Genomic DNA, 20,530 nt, shown 5'->3' with positions numbered 1-20,530 from the left:
TACAGGTAGATTGACTAGTAATTCACAATACACCAGAGCTACAAGAACTTCATATGGTACTTAAACTTCACATGCCAAATCCGCTTCAGCACGAAATATCAACAAGAGACCTTTACACCGGGCGAGTTGGCCGTGCGCGCAGAGGCGCGCAGCTGTGAGCTTGCATCCGGGAGATAGTAGGTTCGAATCCCACTACCGGCAGCCCTGAAAATGGTTTTCCGTGGTTTCCCATTTTCACACCAGGCAAATGCTGGGGCTGTACCTTACTTAAGGCCATGGCCGCTTCCTTCCAACTCCTAGGCCTTTCCTATCCCATCATCGCCATAAGACCTATCTGTGTCGGCGCGACGTAAAGCCCCTAGCAAAAAAAAAAAAAAAAGAGACCTTTACAGGATTTTTTTTTTTTTATATTATCAAAGGAAAAGCTCATGCAGAAAACCATCATAAGCCAGGGAGTCAATACAGACATTTGAAAACAGAAAATATTACATGGTTTTTCTTCAAACTTAGGACAACCATCACACCATGTTTTCCTAAGCAAAACCTTTTTAACAAGAATAATTACATTACACACTACACATGAATTAACCATAGTTAGCTCACTAAAAGGTAGTTCTTAGGCACATTTTCAAACAGTACACCACATCCTACCCAAGGTTGCACCAACACCTAATTTTTTTTTTTAAATTTAAAGGGAAACTACACCTTATCCAGATCTGATCTGAGACAGATGAACTCGCCTAATTCTCTTATCGAAGGGATCACTAACTAACACAGATACAGGGGACAAGAACTGCAAAATGGTAGAAGGTCCTTGATACCTAGGTGCCAGTTTATGGGTAAATTTATTGATAGCTTTGCTAATTGGGTAACATTTAATGAAGACTTGGTCTCCAACCTTCAACCTTGTTGACTTTCTACCCTTGTTGTACCGTTTCTTAGCCTTCCCGTATGATGCAGACAAATTTATCCTCGCTTCATCCCAAATTTTCTGAAGATCATTGGGTTTGGACAGGTCAGGAAGAAGGTCATCAATACCAAGTAAGTTGGACATGGGTGAATACAGAGGGTAACCAAACATGAGAGACATGGGCGTCTTACCATGAGATGAACGCATACATCTTCAACCCAATAGTTTGTTTTGAAAGGGTACTACAATTTTAGGCCTACCTAACAATGGTCCACACAAATTTTACAACACGCATCACTTATTTTGGTGATTAAAAGGTTTCTTTGAAGAAATCACAGAAGCAGTTCACCGCCGATGAAAATAGTAAAATTAATAAGAAGGTAGACTTACAGTTTGGTCGCTCCAGCAGTAGAAAGATATAACACAGCCAAGCCATGTGTCCTTACCCGACGAAGATCACATTTTCAGGTCAATTAAAAAAAAAAACTAACACAACGAGGATGTAAGAAATACTTACTGAGGGGTCACTCCAGCAGTAGAAATATATAACACGACCAAGCCATGTGTATCCTTACCCGACGAAGATCACATTTTCAGGTCAATTAAAAAAAAACTAACACAACGAGGATGTAAGAAACATTTACTGAGGGTGTGGAGCACAACCCTACACCATTTAAAACTGCTATCCAAAGTCCATTGCGCTACTCCAATACATTTATTGGGGACTGATACACCGACGTCTTCTTTCCATTTTAGAGAGACAGCAAATGCCCGCTTCGCTTCCCTCTCTCACTCGAGACAGTCTATTTCAAAATGGCCAACACAAAGCGGTTGGCCGGAGCAAGACCAAGGAGAAAGGTTGCAAATAGTTCCCACTTTAGCCATAAGACAGCGGTAACAATCAGAGCTTACATGCCCTTGCAGAATTAAACATCAAAAGTGTGAGAACACTGTTTAAGCTGAAGAAAAATAAGGATACAGATTTCTATGCCATAAGAGGCTATCCCAAAACATAGTTGGAGAGGATACTAATACAAAACCTCGGTTTCAAAGTGATGTAAACATAATGGTATGCTATTAGAAGTTTAAAGTTCAAATCTATAAGCTCAAAGAGTAAAATCAAAAAGTGAGTGTCTCTGCAGTCACTCAGCTCTGAGACACTGAGAATGACCTTCACTACATCCATATAAGCAATTGAAATGTGTTATTCTTTACACATCTACTTAGTCCCACATAAAAATATATACTCACTATCTTGTACAGAACTACAACTTCAACTCAGAGTCCCTCATGTTGCCTTCCATGTTTCCCCCGTCAGTATTAAACGTTACACCATCTCCATAGTCCCATTAGCAAAATGTTTAGCCACCATCTTGTTCCAAGTCCAGCACCGAGTCCCAAAGATCACCCTTCAATGTTTCCCCTCTATGAGTATTAAATAATAATAATAATAATAATAATAATAATAATAATAATAATAATAATAATAATAATAATAATAATCGTATGGCCTTAGCTACCATGTGCAGACATTTCAATTTGATGCCATCTGGCTGTCTGCTCATCAATTTTGGTGTTCAGTTTTACCCTAGGCCCACTAGATGGCAGACCGAATAAACCGAAAATCTCCTGGGCATCTATGGCTGAGATTTAATGAATTTTGTTGGGTAAACACCAAATGTGTCACCAGAGATCTCTTACAAGCCGACATCGTACGACATGGACTGTCAAACGGACTTTCCTTCGCCCTTCAAAAATCTGACTACCTCTGCCGGGTTTGAACCTGCTATCTTGGGATCCGGAGACCGACACTCTACCACTAATCCACAGAGATCCAGCATACGCATTAAGCCTTACATCATGTCTCTAGTCTCATTAATACAATGTGTAGCCAGCAATTTGTTCCAACGTCTGCTCCAAGGAAGTTAATGCTTCTGCACATTGCACAAATATAATTGGAGATATGTTGTCAAGGTCGGAAGCAGCATGTGGTCGAGTACTTTGAAGGCTGTTAATTACCTCAATCTCTGTAAAGTAAAGGATGGAGAGGGAGAGTGGTACTGGCTTAGCTGTGTTTGGGTATATATTTGTACTTTACCCTGGCTCATTATTGCCTCCTTTAAATTTCTCACAGAACATGAAGGCAATGGCCTCAGGGTAGGCAACTATTTTCATTACAGTATATTGCACTTTTTGCTGATTTGCCATGTTTACTATTAACATATTAACACGTCTTTGCTGTTGTTACTTTCATTGTTTATGTAGGATTGTATGCTTTGTGGATGAGTTTCTTGGTGGTATTCTTCATGCATTTATATTTGTCCTACATAAGATTGCTTGTATCCTGTTTCCTGTAAAACATACTCCTTTTGCGTATCATTTTGCCTTTTTATTTGTGATCTATGGAGAGTTTTTTTCTTGGTAACAAGTTAGAAGTTATTATAAGAGTTTCCAGCCAGCTTTTTTGTAGTATTCAACTTCTTTATTATGTTTCTTACTGGTGGTTTCTTGTATTTCATGGTAGCTGTAACTGCTAGGTGTTTGGAGGAATTCAGTATTACTTCTGTTTTCAGTACTGAGGATGGAGGGTTAGTAAGGAAAAGAGTTTTCATTAGACGGGTTAATTCAGTAATTAATTGTTCAAGGAACATGTTGTAGAATTCTACAACGAACGTTACTGCTAATGGACTTATGGGAAGAGGTAGGAGGTGAGGGTGATCATGCTGCCAGAACATTTCCATGATAAAGTAACCAACCTTACAGATACATTTGAATCAATGTTGTATATTTTGTACATGGCTTAGAGACAGTAGTAATTCCTTACTGATGTCATCGGAGCCGGGGGGGGGGGGGTTCAGAGCTCGGTACATGGAACCCTAAAGGAACTTGTTCCAGCGCATGTGAATACCAAACAAACAAATTCTGCCTTTGTTTCCAGCTGCTCAAGGCACACAGGGTTGAATTTGGGTTTCATGGCATAGGTGTTCCTCCCCTTGAGGTTTCCTAAATACTGTGTATGACTGAGGTATCACTTCTATGTCATAGATTGCTGAATTTACCCAGGATTCACTAACGCATACAATTGGTGAGTTTATAGCAGCAAGAGTGGCCAAAATTGCTTGTTTATGCTTCACATCTTTCAGGCTGTGAGCATTAAATCAAAACACAGTACTGTTCTGTTATGTGCAGTCAAATATTCTGAGTTGCAAACATCAGTACTTACACTGCTTGATGTCATGTTACTAAATGATTCTGAGACTGAGGAGAACTACATTTCCAACATGACCATGTCTGCACCCCTGAGTTAATTTTTTGCAGTAGAGATGTATTAATCATTGCACATGTTCTCTGGACTGGAGAGTAAAAAATTGTACATGGCACAAATAGCTGATTCACATGATGTTTAGAATTACACATGTTACACAAGCATTTGAATGAGACTTCTGAGTTCAGTTCTGGGTTCAATTCTCATCTCCACTAAGAGCAACTGAACACATCACAAGGTGGGGAAATGATACAAGCGGTGTGGCAACTTTGCTCCCTCCAGCAACTCACCAACCCCCAGATGTCCGATATCCATTCTTGCGGTGGACTGTAGACTTTCACTTCTGCACCACGCCCAAGAATTAACCTCTTAACTGGGCATGGCGTATATATTCGTGCGCTGAATGTCATAGGGTAATGGGCATGACGAATATATACATACTCGTCTTTTACCGCGAATATCTCCTGGGTATGACGAGCTACTTTTCCGCGTCGTGTATTATCGTCTTAATTGATGTTTTTCCTGCATTATGGCAGCAAATACCACATATCAAGCTTCTTGAAGCTTGTTGGTTTTTATTTTACAACTGTACGGTGTTACTTGTCCGCAGTAGGCCAAATATGGCAGCATCTAGTTCATGGCGTAAGTTCGAAACGCTCAAAGGAAACAAGATTATTCAACACTTAGAGAACGATTGTGATGATTTATGTTCTCAGAATTCCAAAGATCAGTGGCTTGATACAGATGATGATGAGTCTGATAGTGAAAGTGGTTCAGAGAATGAGAATGAAGAACAAGATAAACAATATGACGTATCGGATGAAGACCAAGTGCTAGACATGTTTCAACCTTTCCCGCCGCGTGGTGTTTCATGTCAGAAATTCGTATTTTCTGGCGCTAGTGGTGTAAATGTGGACTTTAACGATGAATCCAATGTGTTGGAATATTTTGAACAGTTCATAGAAAATGACATGTTTCAACTTATTGCCGAACAGACCCATGTGTATGCTAAACAGTTTTTAGAAGCCTACCCGAACTTGAAACTACGGTCACGAGCGAGAGATTGGGTGGATTCAAATCTAACTCAGATAAAATCTCTAATTGGACTTCTAATTCTGCATGGGATAGTTCATAAGCCAGAAAACAGTACGTACTTCTCCAAACGGGAAAGTATCGCAACCCCTTACTTTTTGAAAACTATCTCTGAGACAAATCACTGCAGTTCTAGTGAGGTAAATGACGTAACTGGCCGTGAAGTTAATGTAAAATCTTTCACAATGTCACTAGCATGATGTGTAATTCGTAAATATTCCTTTTTTGTTTTAATTTTAGGTGCTAACATATGGACATATGAACAAAACACTCAAATTTCAAATAGGTAAATGACCTGGCAGTTAATGAAAAATGATTCAGAATGTCACCTGCATAATATGATATTTATAAATACCTTTTGCTTTTATTTGTTTCAACTTTCGGCTGTAAAATATGGGCCAAACTCTCAAATTCCAACCAGGTAAATGACCTTGCAGTTAATGTAAAAATGGTTAAAATTTCTCTAACATTAAAATTTATTAATTAAAATGCCTTTATTTTACTTTTTGTACCACAGGTGAATGACATGACTAACTTTTCTGCCTATCCTGCTGTGTAACAACAATCTGCTGAAAAAATACACAGGGCAGGTTACACCAAGCACATCAATAATACCCACTTAAGAGGTTAATCTCATATTTAGACACTACTAATAAGCACTTATTAATTTCTAAATATGTATACATTTCTCTGTTTGTCAAGGAGTTAACAACATGATACAAACTCTGAGAAATCTTATCACTACGAATCCGCTTGCCACCATCATGAACTATTTTCCGGTTATATCGTTCGGATGAGCTGCATATTTAAATATTCGAGAATAACATTCTTGCAAAACCAAAGATTTGAATCCTTCACTTTCATCCAACGCAGCCAGACAAGAGGCAGCATTGCCAAAATTCCCATCCCAAAATATACTTTCCACCTGCATGAATCCTTAGGATGCTGAGCCCAACCTCTTGCTCTGAATCAACCCCGATATTTGCTTTCGTTTACTCACTTAATTTAACCACACCAGGATGCATTTCTCAAATAGGTTACTTACCTGTCACTCATGACCATATTTCAGCTTTACTGATTTCATACTTCTTGGAATATTGTGACGAGTGAATCAGTGGTGTTTTGTATTTCTACCATACATTGCCCGTGGCCCCAGATTGTGCAGAAATCAGCTACTACTTATGCTGTCAGACGTAAGAACAAAGATTGTGAAAGAGCAACAGGAGCAAAGTTAAATGTTGGAGAGCAATAAAGACTGGACATTTAGACAATTTAATATCTTCAAACTGCATGGAGCAGTGTTTATAATGAGGTGAAGAAGAATAAACAAAATACAGATGATGGAATATAAAACACCAGCCTTTGTGGATCATTGCTGGATTTTCAGCCACTGGATCCCAAGATCAAATTTTCAAAGGTCAGAATAAATTCTGAGTATGGAAAGCGGGTTGAGTATATCAGAACATGGTCATCTAACTGCAAATAATCAGGCTTTGAAATATAAGAAAGATTTCAGGCAGGTGTTTGATGACATTCTTCCATCTGAAATAACATTTAAAAAATATGTATCTAACAACACCAAGATAAGAATCTACTATGCCATCATATGAGCCACTGAAGGTGTTTGTTAAGTGTCACTATTGAATGGAATTTGGTTTCAATAGAAGAATCCAAAGACGTACAGAGGTATGAAAGGAGACAGAATCTAGTGCCTAATTCAAAGCAGGTTGATTCTCTGGACTGATCATGTTACAAGACTGGCCAACAGCAAGGTTATGATCAACCAAACACCCCCAGGAACACCAATTACAATATGGAGAAAAGAACTGGGATAATAATATTAATAATTGTACTTGCTCAGATACTGAGTGGTGCCAACTAGGCGACCCGTTTGATCACTAGATACTACTGGTTGACTGTCCGCCTCTGTAGCGTAACGGTTAGTGTGATTAGCTGCCGTCCTCGGGGGCCTGGGTTCGATTCCCGGTACTGCCAGAAATTTAAGAGTGGCAGGAGGGCTGGTATGTGATTGAAATGGTACATGCAGCTCACCTCCAATGGGGGTGTGCCTGAAAAGAGCTGCACCACCTCGGGATGAGGACATGTGTTTACTTTACTTTACTGGTTGACTTACTTTAATTTTGTGGAATTTTCTCATTAGCCACAATGAAATAAACAAGTCTGGACCATGAGTGAAGTACAGGAGACAAAATTTGAGAATGATCTGGACCTGTGCTAGCCTTGAACCCAAGATATCGGGATATCGAGGACTACACTCCAACTCCTGTCTGCAGAATGAGCTACCGAACATATAAATAGCAAATTCCATATTGTCAAGGGTTAAGGGTGTAAAATCTAATTAAGCTAAACAGTACTTACTTTTCTTCTTCATAGAAAGAAGCGACCAACTGACCAACTGTGTGTTCATCTACGCATATTTCATCCTTAATATTGCTGGAAGGCTGTAAGGAACAAATATGCACAACAAAATAAGAAATGTAGAGCAAACAGATAACTAGATTAAAAGTTTATAAATAGACATGACATACCTGACAAAATAAACGGCTTAGTAACACAATTAAATATATCAATTTATTCCCCCAATGTAAAAGAGAAACACACACACAAGTGTCAAGTCAAAATTATATGAAGAACAGGAAAAAGAAAAGGAACTCACAATTGGATAGAGAGGACAGCACTGGAAGAGTGAGCAAAAGAAAAAGAAAACTTGAAGGACAACAATAACAATAATAATAATCTCTACAAATTTCTCTTCACTTCCTACAACTTCCTGTTATCGTGTTCATCCTATTGTGTGTTCTTAAATGACTGGTCACTTGTTTCTTTCTTGTGTTCCCAGAGATGACTTTGATTGTCAAAGAGACATACACTGGATCCTAACCTGAGAAAAGTCAATCTCTTGCCTACCATGGTGAAGTTTGTACAACATATATTCAGTTGTTGGACTTTTCATTGACTCTAGACAATCTGATGGTTTTATCAATACAGACTTCCAACATTTACATTGCGATTTTAAAGGACAATGCTGGCCATGTTTTCTACGGATAGCAAGTACACTGCATTCCCGGAAGCCCCAGAACTGATTCTCGGACAAGTCAGATTATTACCAGATTCTAACAGCTAGTTTCTGGTCGTCAAGCTATATGAGAACAACGAAGGTGTTAACTGATAGAGAGGTAGAGTACTTCATCTAAAAATATAAGAATAATGGCCAAGAAAATTTATTGTGTTTAACACACATCGACTTATAAACTGCAGGCCAACAGGCTGAGTGAGATGTCACTTGGCAGGGTTATGATCATCAGAGCTGTAGAGCCACAAGTTTTGGTTTGGTCTTAAGGACTCTGTTCAGAGAGTTTAAAACAACCTAATATGTTTCCTAGACATGAGCAGCAGTAGTGGCGATTAGGGGGGGCAGTGCCCCCACACTTGTGGAGAAAAAGATAGTGTTATTTCAGTTTAGCCGACTGAAACTGGGAATTATTTAAAGAACGATTTATATATACCTTATTGTCTTTTCAGCTAATTCTCTCCTTTAGTTTATTCAATTATAAAGGAAAGTTCTGTGATAATACGCATAAAATGTTGTTCGTCGTGGCTCAGCGAATTGTGCAGCGCCCCAGCAAGTAGTGAAAACCCGCGGAGCAAAGTGTAGCATGTTCTGCGACGAAGGGTAGCAGGGGTATACTTTTGCCTAGACCGCACGCATGCCGCACACATCAGTCTGGCAATCTCCTCAATGTGTCTGTGTAGTTCTGTCTAGTGTCTTTTAACTTTTTAGTGTGTAGTCATATACTAAATTACTTTTAAACTGTATAAACTTCTATTTAATTGTAATACATGCGTAAGTATTGCTCCTCTGGTGAAAATTTTGTACAGTACGATTATTACCGCACTTACATTCGTAAACCGTCAACATGAGTGGAGTCTTTAAAAGTAGGAAAGTTCACAATATGAAGATAAAGTTGGAGTTCAAGAGGACAAATTGGGAAAAAGATTCGTTTATAGGAAGGGGGATTAAGGATTGTAATAACTTACCAAGGGAGCTGTTCAATAAATTTCCAATTTATTTGAAATCACTTTTTAAAAAAGTCTAGGAGAACAACAGACAGGGAATCTGCCACCTGCGCGACTGCCCTAAATGCAGATCAGTATTGATTGATTGAACCTTTACGTCTCTAGCGAAATCCGCTCAGACAGCATAAAATACCATTTTATAGCAAAAATGCCAACGGCCGTAGCCGTATTGAAACACTGGATCCCGTGAGATCTCCAAAGTTAAGCAACATTGGGCGTGGTCAGGAGTTGGATGGGTTGCCACGCGCTGTTGGTGGGGAGTAAGGGAATGGAGGAGCGGAAAGGAACTGGCCACCCTACCGCATGTAAACTCCAGCTCAGGAATACCTCTGCGGAGGTTCAGACCTGCCTTAGGGCAGAATAACGCTTTCCTTACCTATAGCAAAAATGTTCATTGTTATTGTCTACCACCCCCCGCCCTATATTAACTGGAAACGGGTCTTTTGGTTGTCCATACATTTTGGGCACCCCACCTTTAATTCGCAATCACTGCTACTGATGAGCAGAACAGCCTAACATTTTAATAAATTATTATTCAACTGACGTAGTTTACACTTGACTTTGTATGCAATTTAGTTAAATGTCATTGAGTATTTCATCCATAGAGCAATATTAAAATGAACACATCAATCTAAACATTACTATTGAAAGTTGAAGTATCATAACTAATGTCGTATATTTTGAAACTAACTACCACCAAGAGTAACACTGGGTAACACTGCCCTGAAAAATCACAAGGCTCAATTCTTCCAAATGAATCTCTTCAGGATCGGCTGCATCAATGGATATGCCACGTAGCACATATAGAATTACATTGACTTTTATATAAAATTTGATACCGGAAAGGCAACCTGATTTGTTCAAAACAACAAAGATTTAAACAACAATCTATATTAACTTCATGAGAAGAAACATGCTTGAAACAAGCGATTCTCCAGATATATCCATAAAGTATTTTCAATGGACTGGTCATATGAAGAATAACTAGGCCACAAGTGGATGAAAACAAAAAATATGTTTAACTAGCTCTGCAAAATGAAGGAGAACTGAAGTATTGGAGATAAGATGGTTGGAACTTTAATAGTGACAACACTGCTGGAGAGACGCCATCCAATGGAATCTAATAATGTCACTAACAGCACACATTAGTTGCATACCTACCTTACTTCAGAGCATACTTTCTCACATCACAGCATGAAAAGTGGCTTAATGAACACTGCCTCGGGTTAGCTCGCAAACTAAGACAGTCTTGTAACAATGTTTTTGAAACAGAACCAATGGAATTGGACGAAGATTAAATGTGCCGTAGGTCGTACAGTACGACATTTTCATCAAGGTCTTCAAGAAGCTTGCAGGGAAACGGAATATATTTACAAGACAGTGGCACGGTGGGTAAAAGCCTTCAACAAGGGATGTCAATGAATGGTAGACGTGTGTCAGCCAGGTCTTCCTGGTGTCAGTGAAGGAGAAGTGCCGTGATTTTAGACACTGGTCGATGTCATATGATATGTGAGCTGGCCCAAGACACGGGTTAGCGAATACGACTGTGCTTCATATTAGAAGGAACACCTGGGCATGAGAAAAATTGCATCAAAATGGTTCAGCATTATTCCACGGAAATATATAATTGCGTACGATACGATGATGCTCGTAACCATTTGGAGTACTATAAGTACGAAGAGGCTTTCTTATGCCATATCGTTATGCTGGAAGAGACATGGGCTAAATTGTATGAGCCACAGCTGAAATGCTGATCGAAATAATGTCATCATCACGGGAAACCACAAAGATTGAGGGGTCGTGACAAGTTATTGTTATACTCATGTATAATGTGATGGTTGTATCCTAAAGCAATATGTTCCACCACAGAATACCATCCATGCATATTACCCATCATTTCCCATGACAATGCTCGGCCGCATACAGTGCAAACTTGGCTGATTAGTTTGGTCGATGGGGCTGGGAACTGCTGTACCGTATACCATAATTCACAAATTTAAGCCGTTGTGACTTTGACTTGACTCACAAGATGAAGGGACCACTTCGGGGCCTTTGCTCCAGAACTGTTTCAGAGATTTGTCAGGCAGTAAACTGCTCCATTCAAACTATTAACATAACAGGGGCTGCAATAGATATCCTGCGATGTCAACATCACCAGTAACACGATTTACACAATGCTGGTGACTACTCTGAAAGGCAGTAAATCATGGTATAACATTCTTACCTTTTGTATGAGTTGTGATGATGATGATGCTTGTTGTTTTAAGGGGCCTAACATCGAAGGTCATCGGCCCCTGTATGAGTTGTAATTCAATATTTGCCACTATTAAAGTTCCAACCCTTGTATATGTCCAATAAGTTTCAATTTACAACTTGCTCCGGCACAGATAGGTCTTCTGGCAATGATGGGATAGGAAAGGGCTAGGAGTGGGAAGAAAGCAGCCTTCACATTAACTCACTGGCGCCGACATACGGAACCGTTCCTTACGACGCCAATTTGGACCGAACTGTTCTGTACCAAACTATAAATGTTTCATAATTTCAGTTACTAGCAAGTGACAAGTCTTGTGCCACATGCAGGTTACTCCTTGAAGTTCAGTGAAACTTAACAGAATCAACCTTCTTAGACCACAGAATACTGTGTTCAAATAAAATGCTATCTGCTTGCGCTTGTTAGTAAACAAATACGGCTGATGATTATGTAGATAATTTAAAGTGGTTAGAAAATGACAATGAGTATGATTTTTCTACAGAAGACAGTGCCATTCCTTATAATAATAATAATGATAGTTTTAGGAAAAATCACTCTAGTGATGACGAGAACATGGACGATGTAAACGAAGACCGAGGTGGCAGGACCGCTTTACGAGATGGATCTTCGACATGACATCGGTAAAACATTTCCAATACACCGAAAACAATTCCATTCACTGGTGTTTCTGGTCTCAGTGCCGCTGTCTTAAGAAGACTGTGTATTAGATGTGTGTTCCGAATGTCTTGAGGATGAGTTCTGGGAAATGAACGCAATAAGAACCAATAAATATGCTGCTTTCCAGGCGAATAATTTGATGAGAAAAAATCTGAATTGTGACAGTAAATGGTATCCTTGCATGGTTGATGAGATAAAAGCATATATTTTGCTGATGATTCTCATGAGTCAGGTAAGAAAACCTGAACTCAAGTTGTGCTGGTCTAACAGGAATGTTCAGAAAGTAAAATATTGTCAGAGACTATGACATTTGAACTATTCTGTCAAATTTCACGATTTCTGCACTTCTCTGATGGTATGTTTAAAGTTCCAAATTACCATCCAAGAAAAATCAGACCGGTTATTTCATATATGCATATGAAATATATATGTAGGCTTCCATTTGTGCAAAACAATCCTTCCAAAAAAAGCCAGGTTTGTTATTAAAATTTACAAACTCTCTGAAAGTAATTCTGGATACTGTTCCCAGTTCAAAATTTATATCAGACAAGGCAAAGGGCGTTATTCCAGCAACAGAAGCAACAGTGTTGGAACTAATGGAAGCAAACTTGAACCAAGGTCATATATTATATCTTACATATCATATATTTTATATATATATTATATTATAACTGACATGTTTCTCCTGAACTTTTTCGCACCTTGTTGGAGAATGGGACTCATGCTGTGGGTATCGTATGCTGTAACAGGAAGAACGTGCCTCCAGAGTTCCTCACAGTGAAACAAACGAAAGATGAGGCTATTAGTATGACAACTCATAATATTCTTGCCATAAAATGGAAAGACAAAGGATGTACATTTACTTTCAACTGTTGATAAGGACTTGGACTTTGATGTTGTGAAAATTCAAAGAAAACGAGGTGGAGAAGAGGAAGTGGTGAAAATCCCCAAGGATATTGGAAGATACAACTGGAAAATGAATGCAGTATATCGTCAAGACCACGTCCTTGCATGTTTCCCCGTAACGCAATGGACTATCAAGGGTTGTAAAAAGATAATACTGTATCTATTGGATATGGCTATCTTCAATTCATACGCTGTGTTCATGGCTGGCGGCTGCATTATCCAGACTTTCTCACAGCATTTGCTGAGCGATTGTTGCAGTGTTGCTCACACGCCAAGGACACCAAAAGGAAGAACGTCCAGTCAAGACAGCTACCTGCGGTCTCAGGCAAAAGTATGGGGACATTTTCCAGTGCCTATTCCTCCAACAGAAAGGAAGAAACATCCTTCCAGGCCCTACAAAGTTTGTAAGGGTCACAAAATAAGGTCCAAAGTGAGGTGGCTATGTGAAAAACATGGTGTTCCACTCCATCTGGAGAGCTGCTTCGAAAAATAACACACGATGATTCACTGCTGAAGACTGATAAACAGTTAATGGACAGTTAGGAGTTACTCTGTGATGTATCTAGCTTTAAAAAATGCCACTTTGACAATCCTTAATAAACAAAATTAAAGCATAATTTTCGAAAATAAATATAGTTTCTGTCCCTGCAGGTTAGACCAATAGTCATGTTCAAACGGGTAAATTAGAGTATAGTTTCAGAATTTGCCTGGTTTAAAAGTGGGAAACCACAGAAAACCATGTTTAGAAGAATGGCTGAAAGAGAAGTGCAAGGATGTTGAAGGCTTTATGGTCATAGGAAAGGTAGAAACTGCATGCTAGAAAATCAAGGAAGCCTTTGGACAAGGGAAAACTAGGTAAGAAAGAGCAGTGATGGGTGATATAACAGTGCCGATGGATTGGATATGAAGGAACATAGTCAACAGCTTTCTGATAATCCTACGAAACTGCAGTCCAAGGATTAGGCTCATTTCATATGTGCATCCCTCCCACTGTACCCAAGCAAATCCCCTCAACAAGAGCTCAGAAGGAGAGAACTTCTAGGAAAAAACACAAAGCAGAAATATGGCAGGAACATACAAAACAGCAGTATCAAGGTAAAGAAGTAGATGATAGGGTTCTCGAACAATAAGAGGCTGCTGATGCTGATGAAATGGGAGTCCCAAATTTGAGGTCAAGAAAGTTCAGAAAGAGCTAAGTATAAACTAGGTTCCAGGAATTGATGACATACCCTCAGAATTACTGACCGCCTTAAGATAAACCAGCATGGTGAGGTTATTCCATTTTGTGTGCAAAATGCATGAAGAAGGAGAACTGCCATTCGATTCTTGGCAGAATGATGTTATATCTATTCCCATGACAGCCAGTGCTAACCAGGGAGAAAACTATCAAACCATTAGTTTAGTATGCAAAGACAATTTGAAACCTAGGTGAAGGACATCAATTTGCCTACAGAAGAAATGTAAAAACACATGAAGCAATCCTGACTTTACATCTGATCTTAAGAGGATTGAATTAAGAAGGACAATGTTTAATGGTACAGAAGTTCAACTGGATTTGTTTCAGCACGAAATAGTTTTGTTCCTGTTACTCTTTTGACTCTTGAACATCTACTGGAATCGCTTCGGCATGAAATAGTGTTAATATTTTGCCTGTGATCATTGTGTTAGTTGTTTTTAGAACTTTAGGACTTAATTTTTGCACTGGTTTACTAATTGGCTGATGATCACACTTCAAATGTGTTGAAACCAGTCCTAAATGGACAGGTTGTATCTTCTATTTGGTTCAACTTAACAACAGAGTATTGAAAGGTGGATCCTTCCTTCTATTTAATATTGTACATAAGAATAAATCTCAAATGATTATAAAGAACACTAAAAATTACAAATAAAATTGCAGATTGTAATAAATCTCAAGTGGTTACAACTGTATCTCAAAAAAGCAATTCCCAACTTTCCAATATACTGTGTGCATTTTCTGCCATGTCCTTTACGCAAGAAGGATGAGTAAATATATTTTCAGCACAAGTACATGAGCGTGAATTTCTTCTTGGTGGGTGTCTGCCCCACTTTGTCACCTTATCTTTCCCTATATAAATACTGTCAATAAAAATGAAATTTGCATTTCCTTCCAGCATATGTTGTTTGCCAGCCACAGATTGCTCTCCAGATACGGTTCCGTCAGCACGTTCTTCTGTCTTGGACTGTTCGGTATCCATTTTATGTTCACTTGTTCAAGTCACTGTTCTCGCCCTCGAGTTGATCACTAGGAATTTCATCAAACCAAGCTAAAATGTCACGACTTGAAACCATTGTCACTCACTAATTGCACATCACATTAATACAGTAAGTTGCAAAGAACTGTTCCAAATATAAAATAATATGCAACAATAGCAAAATTGTAACACACACAGAAATTGACACCAACGTGACTGGTCGTGCGTGAAGCAAAATGCTCACCGTTGACGGTCGCTGATAATTCCTCCCTCCCTAACCCTTCTCAAGGTCACAGAGGTGCATTTCAATGCATCCGTCCGTCTCTAAAAACTGCAGTGCGAAGGTACATCAGTGTTCAAATTCGAAACTACATGCTGTGTAAAAGAGCAGATGATTTTCAATGACCGAGAACATTTTGCTCATATAGCAACCACTGGCGGGTTAAAATGCAGTATAAGGTGACTTTTCATTTCAATGGAATACTTAACCATCTCACTATCCACATGAGCCCTGTAAATGCCTCACCCTAACATGGAGTAAGTATAGTACTCCCCTAGATTTATCCATCTGTGCAATCTCAAAAGCTACACTTTAGGAAGCCTTACAAGTATTGTGACAATGGAAAATCCAATTATGAAAGTTGACCATCAATGTTATCCAATATTTTCAATCATGAGAAATGACGAGTAAAAGTCAATAATGAGCAAGCTCCCCATATAAACGTTAATTTAAATCTGTTGGTGCCAAAAAGGATAATATTGAATTATTAATACTAAAATCAATGTATTCGATCCCCTCGTGATTTTAGGCAAAAAAGAACAGACCATTCACAATCAGTAATTTGATCATGAACAGTAACCTAAATGTCACTGTAGTAGTTTTGCCTAATGAAGAAAAGGTCCATAGAACTGATAGGATCCTGAATCAGCACTAAGTTTCAGATACTGATATCTCAAACTTATTGGAAATCTTACTGGAGCCTTGTAGGCAAGCTAAAAGTACTCATTCTCTAAAGAATAGGGCCTGCTCAGTTAATTTTTCACTGAAAATAATTAGTGTTATGTAACCAATAACTGACCTATCCATGCGGAAAAATAATGAATACAAGGTTCCAATGCCAAAAACTATCCACTATTTCCAATAACAATGAACGAAATCAAGCATATAATATACTAAAGATTATGGTTTGGTCTGCCCTGTCAATACATCATCCATTTCTAATTTTGTACAATTATTTCACTCATACATGTTTCAGGAGCCCCGAATCCCTTCATCTCCAATTTCTAGATCATAAATAAATATTCTCCATATCTTAAGATCCAACATTATTCAGCTATACATTAGACATCATCAATATATAATATTATTTTTAACACATACACACATAATGACCAATTCATGATAATGTTTTTTGTAACGGATCATTTTAGAACACTTATAAAATGTTTAACTGGTTTCTCTTATGTTATGTAACACTTTTAAACACATATTAAAACATCAAATTTTTTCCTTAGGAAAAGCAATCAGTGATAAAATGTCTCTTGCTGCTGCTTATTTTGTTGGAGTCCACTTAAGAGTAGACCTATTTACAACCAAAGTTAACATTTTTGCCTTGATATTGTTAGGACACTTACTGGAATGAACTGGCCTACCATGAATTATTTGGCTCCTGTGTAATTCATTATATCATGTCAGATAGAATCTTGATATATTTGTGCTGGGCAGGAATTTTGACAAAGCGGATCAAACCTGCTGTCATGTCCTTGATTTTGTGTCTATTATTTGCTCTTCTTATTGTAAATTATCGAAGCATAAGATGACTACTCGCTCACCAGCCTAACACTTATTGATTCTATGTTGCGCAAACCAGCTTTAAAGATTTAGAAACACTAAGATGATGGAAATCGCTCCAACAAGAAGCTAATATATTTGAGTACCTTCAATACCATCAGGGTGATAAAAGGTTTAATATGCCAACTTGAAACCAGAAGGCAAGTCCTCCACAACCTGAGCTACTCAAACTGCCATTATTCCTGTCAAGAGCTACAAAACAAAGAGATATAAAGAGAAACCCACTTCTTCTTCAAAATCTAAAGAATGAATTCAGCTTTCAGACATACTGTGCCAAATAAAAGGTGCATACTTGCAAATTCTGCATTTATGTAATCATAAAAAATAGATTTTGTCAATTGGAGATTAGAACACAAATATATAATATGTGCTTTAGGAATTGACAGCAAGATACTCAAATATCTCCTGAACATCCGATAAAGGTAGAGTTATGTAACCAGTCAAACTCAAACGACTGCTAAGGGTTTAATTGTAATCACTATAAAGTTACCTGGAATGATACTTACGCATGAAGTATTTGATGTCTCCTCAAAGCAGATTGGTTCCTGTTTGATCAATACTTCCAAGTCCATTTTAAATGGTGTGTGAAAGTATACACGGTTTTGGAATGTAGATCACTTCACAGACCTTACACTGAAACATGAGAAACAAACACAATTATTGCTGTTTCTTAGTCAAGTCTGTAGCTTTAGGTGACTGTTGATATTGTGCTCCTAGCCACAGGACCACATGTTTTACCTGGAAACCGAATCTCAGGGATAAACATTTTCATTGAAAGAACATCCCCCATCCACTGATTGGGATTAATTTGCACACCCCTTGTGAAAAGCCTGTGACTATGCAACTTACATATTGTCCACTACCCTGGGAGTATAATGACTGGTTTAATGTACCTCCCCACAGAGCCCTATCCTGTGCTATGCTGTAGATGAACTCTACTCTGTTCATTTCATTTTGTCCTTCATACCACAACTGATCTTTCTTTTTCTTACAATTTGTTTTACATCATACTGACACAGATAGAACTTATGATGTTATGGCTAGGAGTGGGAAACAAGTGACTGCGGCCTTGAGTAAGGTACGGTCCGTAGGTCCTGCTGTGTAGGGGGAACGCATCCACCTGTCACTCAGCACCCCGGGTTCAAGATTCCCGGCTGGGCCAAGTGTTTTTAATTGTAAATGATTAATATTCCTGGCCTGGGGACTGGATGTTTGTTTTGTCCTTAATATTCCTTTCCTCACATTCAACACTTTACACTTCCGCAATTTCCAAATACATGCAGATTCATAACATATGGAGAAAAGCAAGGGCACGATATCTTCTTAGATCAATGCCCCGAATAAATAGCATTAATAAAAAAAAAGGTGCTGTGAAAATGGGAAAACACAGAAAACTGTCTTTAGGGCTGTGACTTCCTTCCCACTCCTAGCCCTTTCCTATCCCATCATTACCATAAGTCCTATCTGTGTCAGTGCAATGTAAAGCTAATTGTAAAACAAAGAAATTCTACCACCAAACCTTCAATACTATTCATTTCTTGCTCAACTTGCAGGGCAAATGATCCACATTTAACCACTGTGAAAACACAATCTCCATGCCCTGTCCCTCTTTTAGATCTATTGGCTGTGTACATTTCGTACTGCTCAATATAAACCTCACTGTCTATACACTAGAGTCCAGCGGTGATTATGATGTAATATGAAATTTGAATGTCACTATTAAGAATGTTCTGATGTAATTCATTCAGTTTTGTTTTCAATCCTCAATCCTTCAGATAATAAGTGGAGAGCCCAGTCTTATTCATCCTACTTACAAATTATGTAAATTATCCTGGATGTTAATGACAATTGTGGGCAAGCCCTGTGCCTTATGTACTTTAATAAGCCAGTTTCTTACACAGATATAGGCATAGTTCTTCCCTCAATGCACTGCCATCACATGGGCTGGCAGCCCCTTCAAAAGCTACCATACAATATGTTAAATTCAGCAACAGTTTAGCCAGATTCCATATTGATCAAATAAATTATTTGATAGAGGATAGCAAGATACTCATGGAAAACTTTATCCAAAAAGTTGTATCCATTACTAATTATGTTACAATATACCCTGTATGTTTGTTACAACAAACAGTTCTGAACCAGCTAAGAACTCCATTGTTACAACATATAATTCTGAACTGGCAATGAACTCCTTCGTTACAACAGTTCCGAACTGGCTGTAAACTATTTCGTTACAACAAAAAGTTCTGAACTGCATATAAACTACTTCGTTACACCAAACAGTTCCGAATTGGCTATGAACTCCCTCAAAATTATCTTAATAAGCACACATAAAGCAGAATGCTTCCGGAACTGATTGTTAATAATAGTTTGTTGGAATTAGCAAATGCCATTTGTGAACTGTATCAACGCCATCTACGAATTGTTACAAAATGTTCAATGATGAACATCGGAGAAGTACTGCATGTAGTCACACTATTTAATGGTCGAATCAAATGTGCATGTATAGAACTTGCAGTCGCTGGTATTGAACGTGAACTGCTGGCATTGTCTCTGAAATGATTCTGAATGTAGTTGAAGCGTAATGAATTCAGTACTCACAGTTCAGAACCAGTTCTGAATTTCTGTTGAAACAGCATGTATACTACCGGGCATGAGCACGCTATTCACAATCAATTCGGTACCATGTTGGAACAAACTTGCATGTATTATCACCAAGAACAGTACCTGGGTAATGTACACAGCCTACAGTCGGCTGAAAAATAGAATTAATTGCCGCTGACCGTTTCGTGTTTAAATACGAACTGAACAATAGGGCTTACGTTATTTACTATCACGTAACGTACCATATTAAGTTCCCTGTGGAAATGTAGAATACTGAGACTCCTTTGGACACGGTGTAAAACGTAAGAAACTGCAATTACCTGATGTAGAAAATCGTCAGAGAAACAGCACAATCCACAGAATATACCTGCACAAACAGCCACAATATGTCCGAAATGCACAGTACAAAACAAATGAATTCCGACATTACATAACGACAAGCCAACCACTTCGAAAGTAAACCGGAAATAGCGAATACATACACACCCGGTATAATTCACTTATCTCCAGCTAACTACTGCATATGGATAGAAGTCAAAAGTCATCTGGGACAACCAAGAACAACCATTACACTCAGACCACGGAGAAGAAAAAATATATTGCGCGTGTTCCTACTGGCAGACGGGAAACGAATGGGAATCAGAAGCGTACCTTACACCAC

The 20,530-nt window shown here is 38.5% G+C and overlaps 1 protein-coding gene across 1 annotated transcript in view; it reads right to left on the bottom strand.

Annotated features, from left to right (window-relative positions):
• LOC136884888 (gastrula zinc finger protein XlCGF57.1) overlaps window positions 1-20,315 on the bottom strand; it is a 36,746-nt gene extending 16,431 nt beyond the window's left edge. The window contains exons 1-3 of the mRNA XM_068230103.1: window positions 20,190-20,315; window positions 17,772-17,898; window positions 7,647-7,729 (exon numbers count right to left, since the gene is read on the bottom strand). Of these exons, the coding sequence (XP_068086204.1) occupies window positions 7,647-7,729; window positions 17,772-17,837 (149 nt within the window). The 5' untranslated portion in view covers window positions 17,838-17,898; window positions 20,190-20,315. The remainder of the gene's footprint in view (window positions 1-7,646; window positions 7,730-17,771; window positions 17,899-20,189) is intronic.
• Between the last annotated feature and the right edge of the window lie 215 nt (window positions 20,316-20,530).

The sequence above is a fragment of the Anabrus simplex genome, chromosome 13 (genome assembly GCF_040414725.1).
Source record: "Anabrus simplex isolate iqAnaSimp1 chromosome 13, ASM4041472v1, whole genome shotgun sequence".
NCBI classification, from domain to species: domain Eukaryota; kingdom Metazoa; phylum Arthropoda; class Insecta; order Orthoptera; family Tettigoniidae; genus Anabrus; species Anabrus simplex.
The sequence above is the reverse complement of the archived record's forward strand: the minus strand, read 5'-3'. Positions and strand labels throughout refer to the sequence as shown.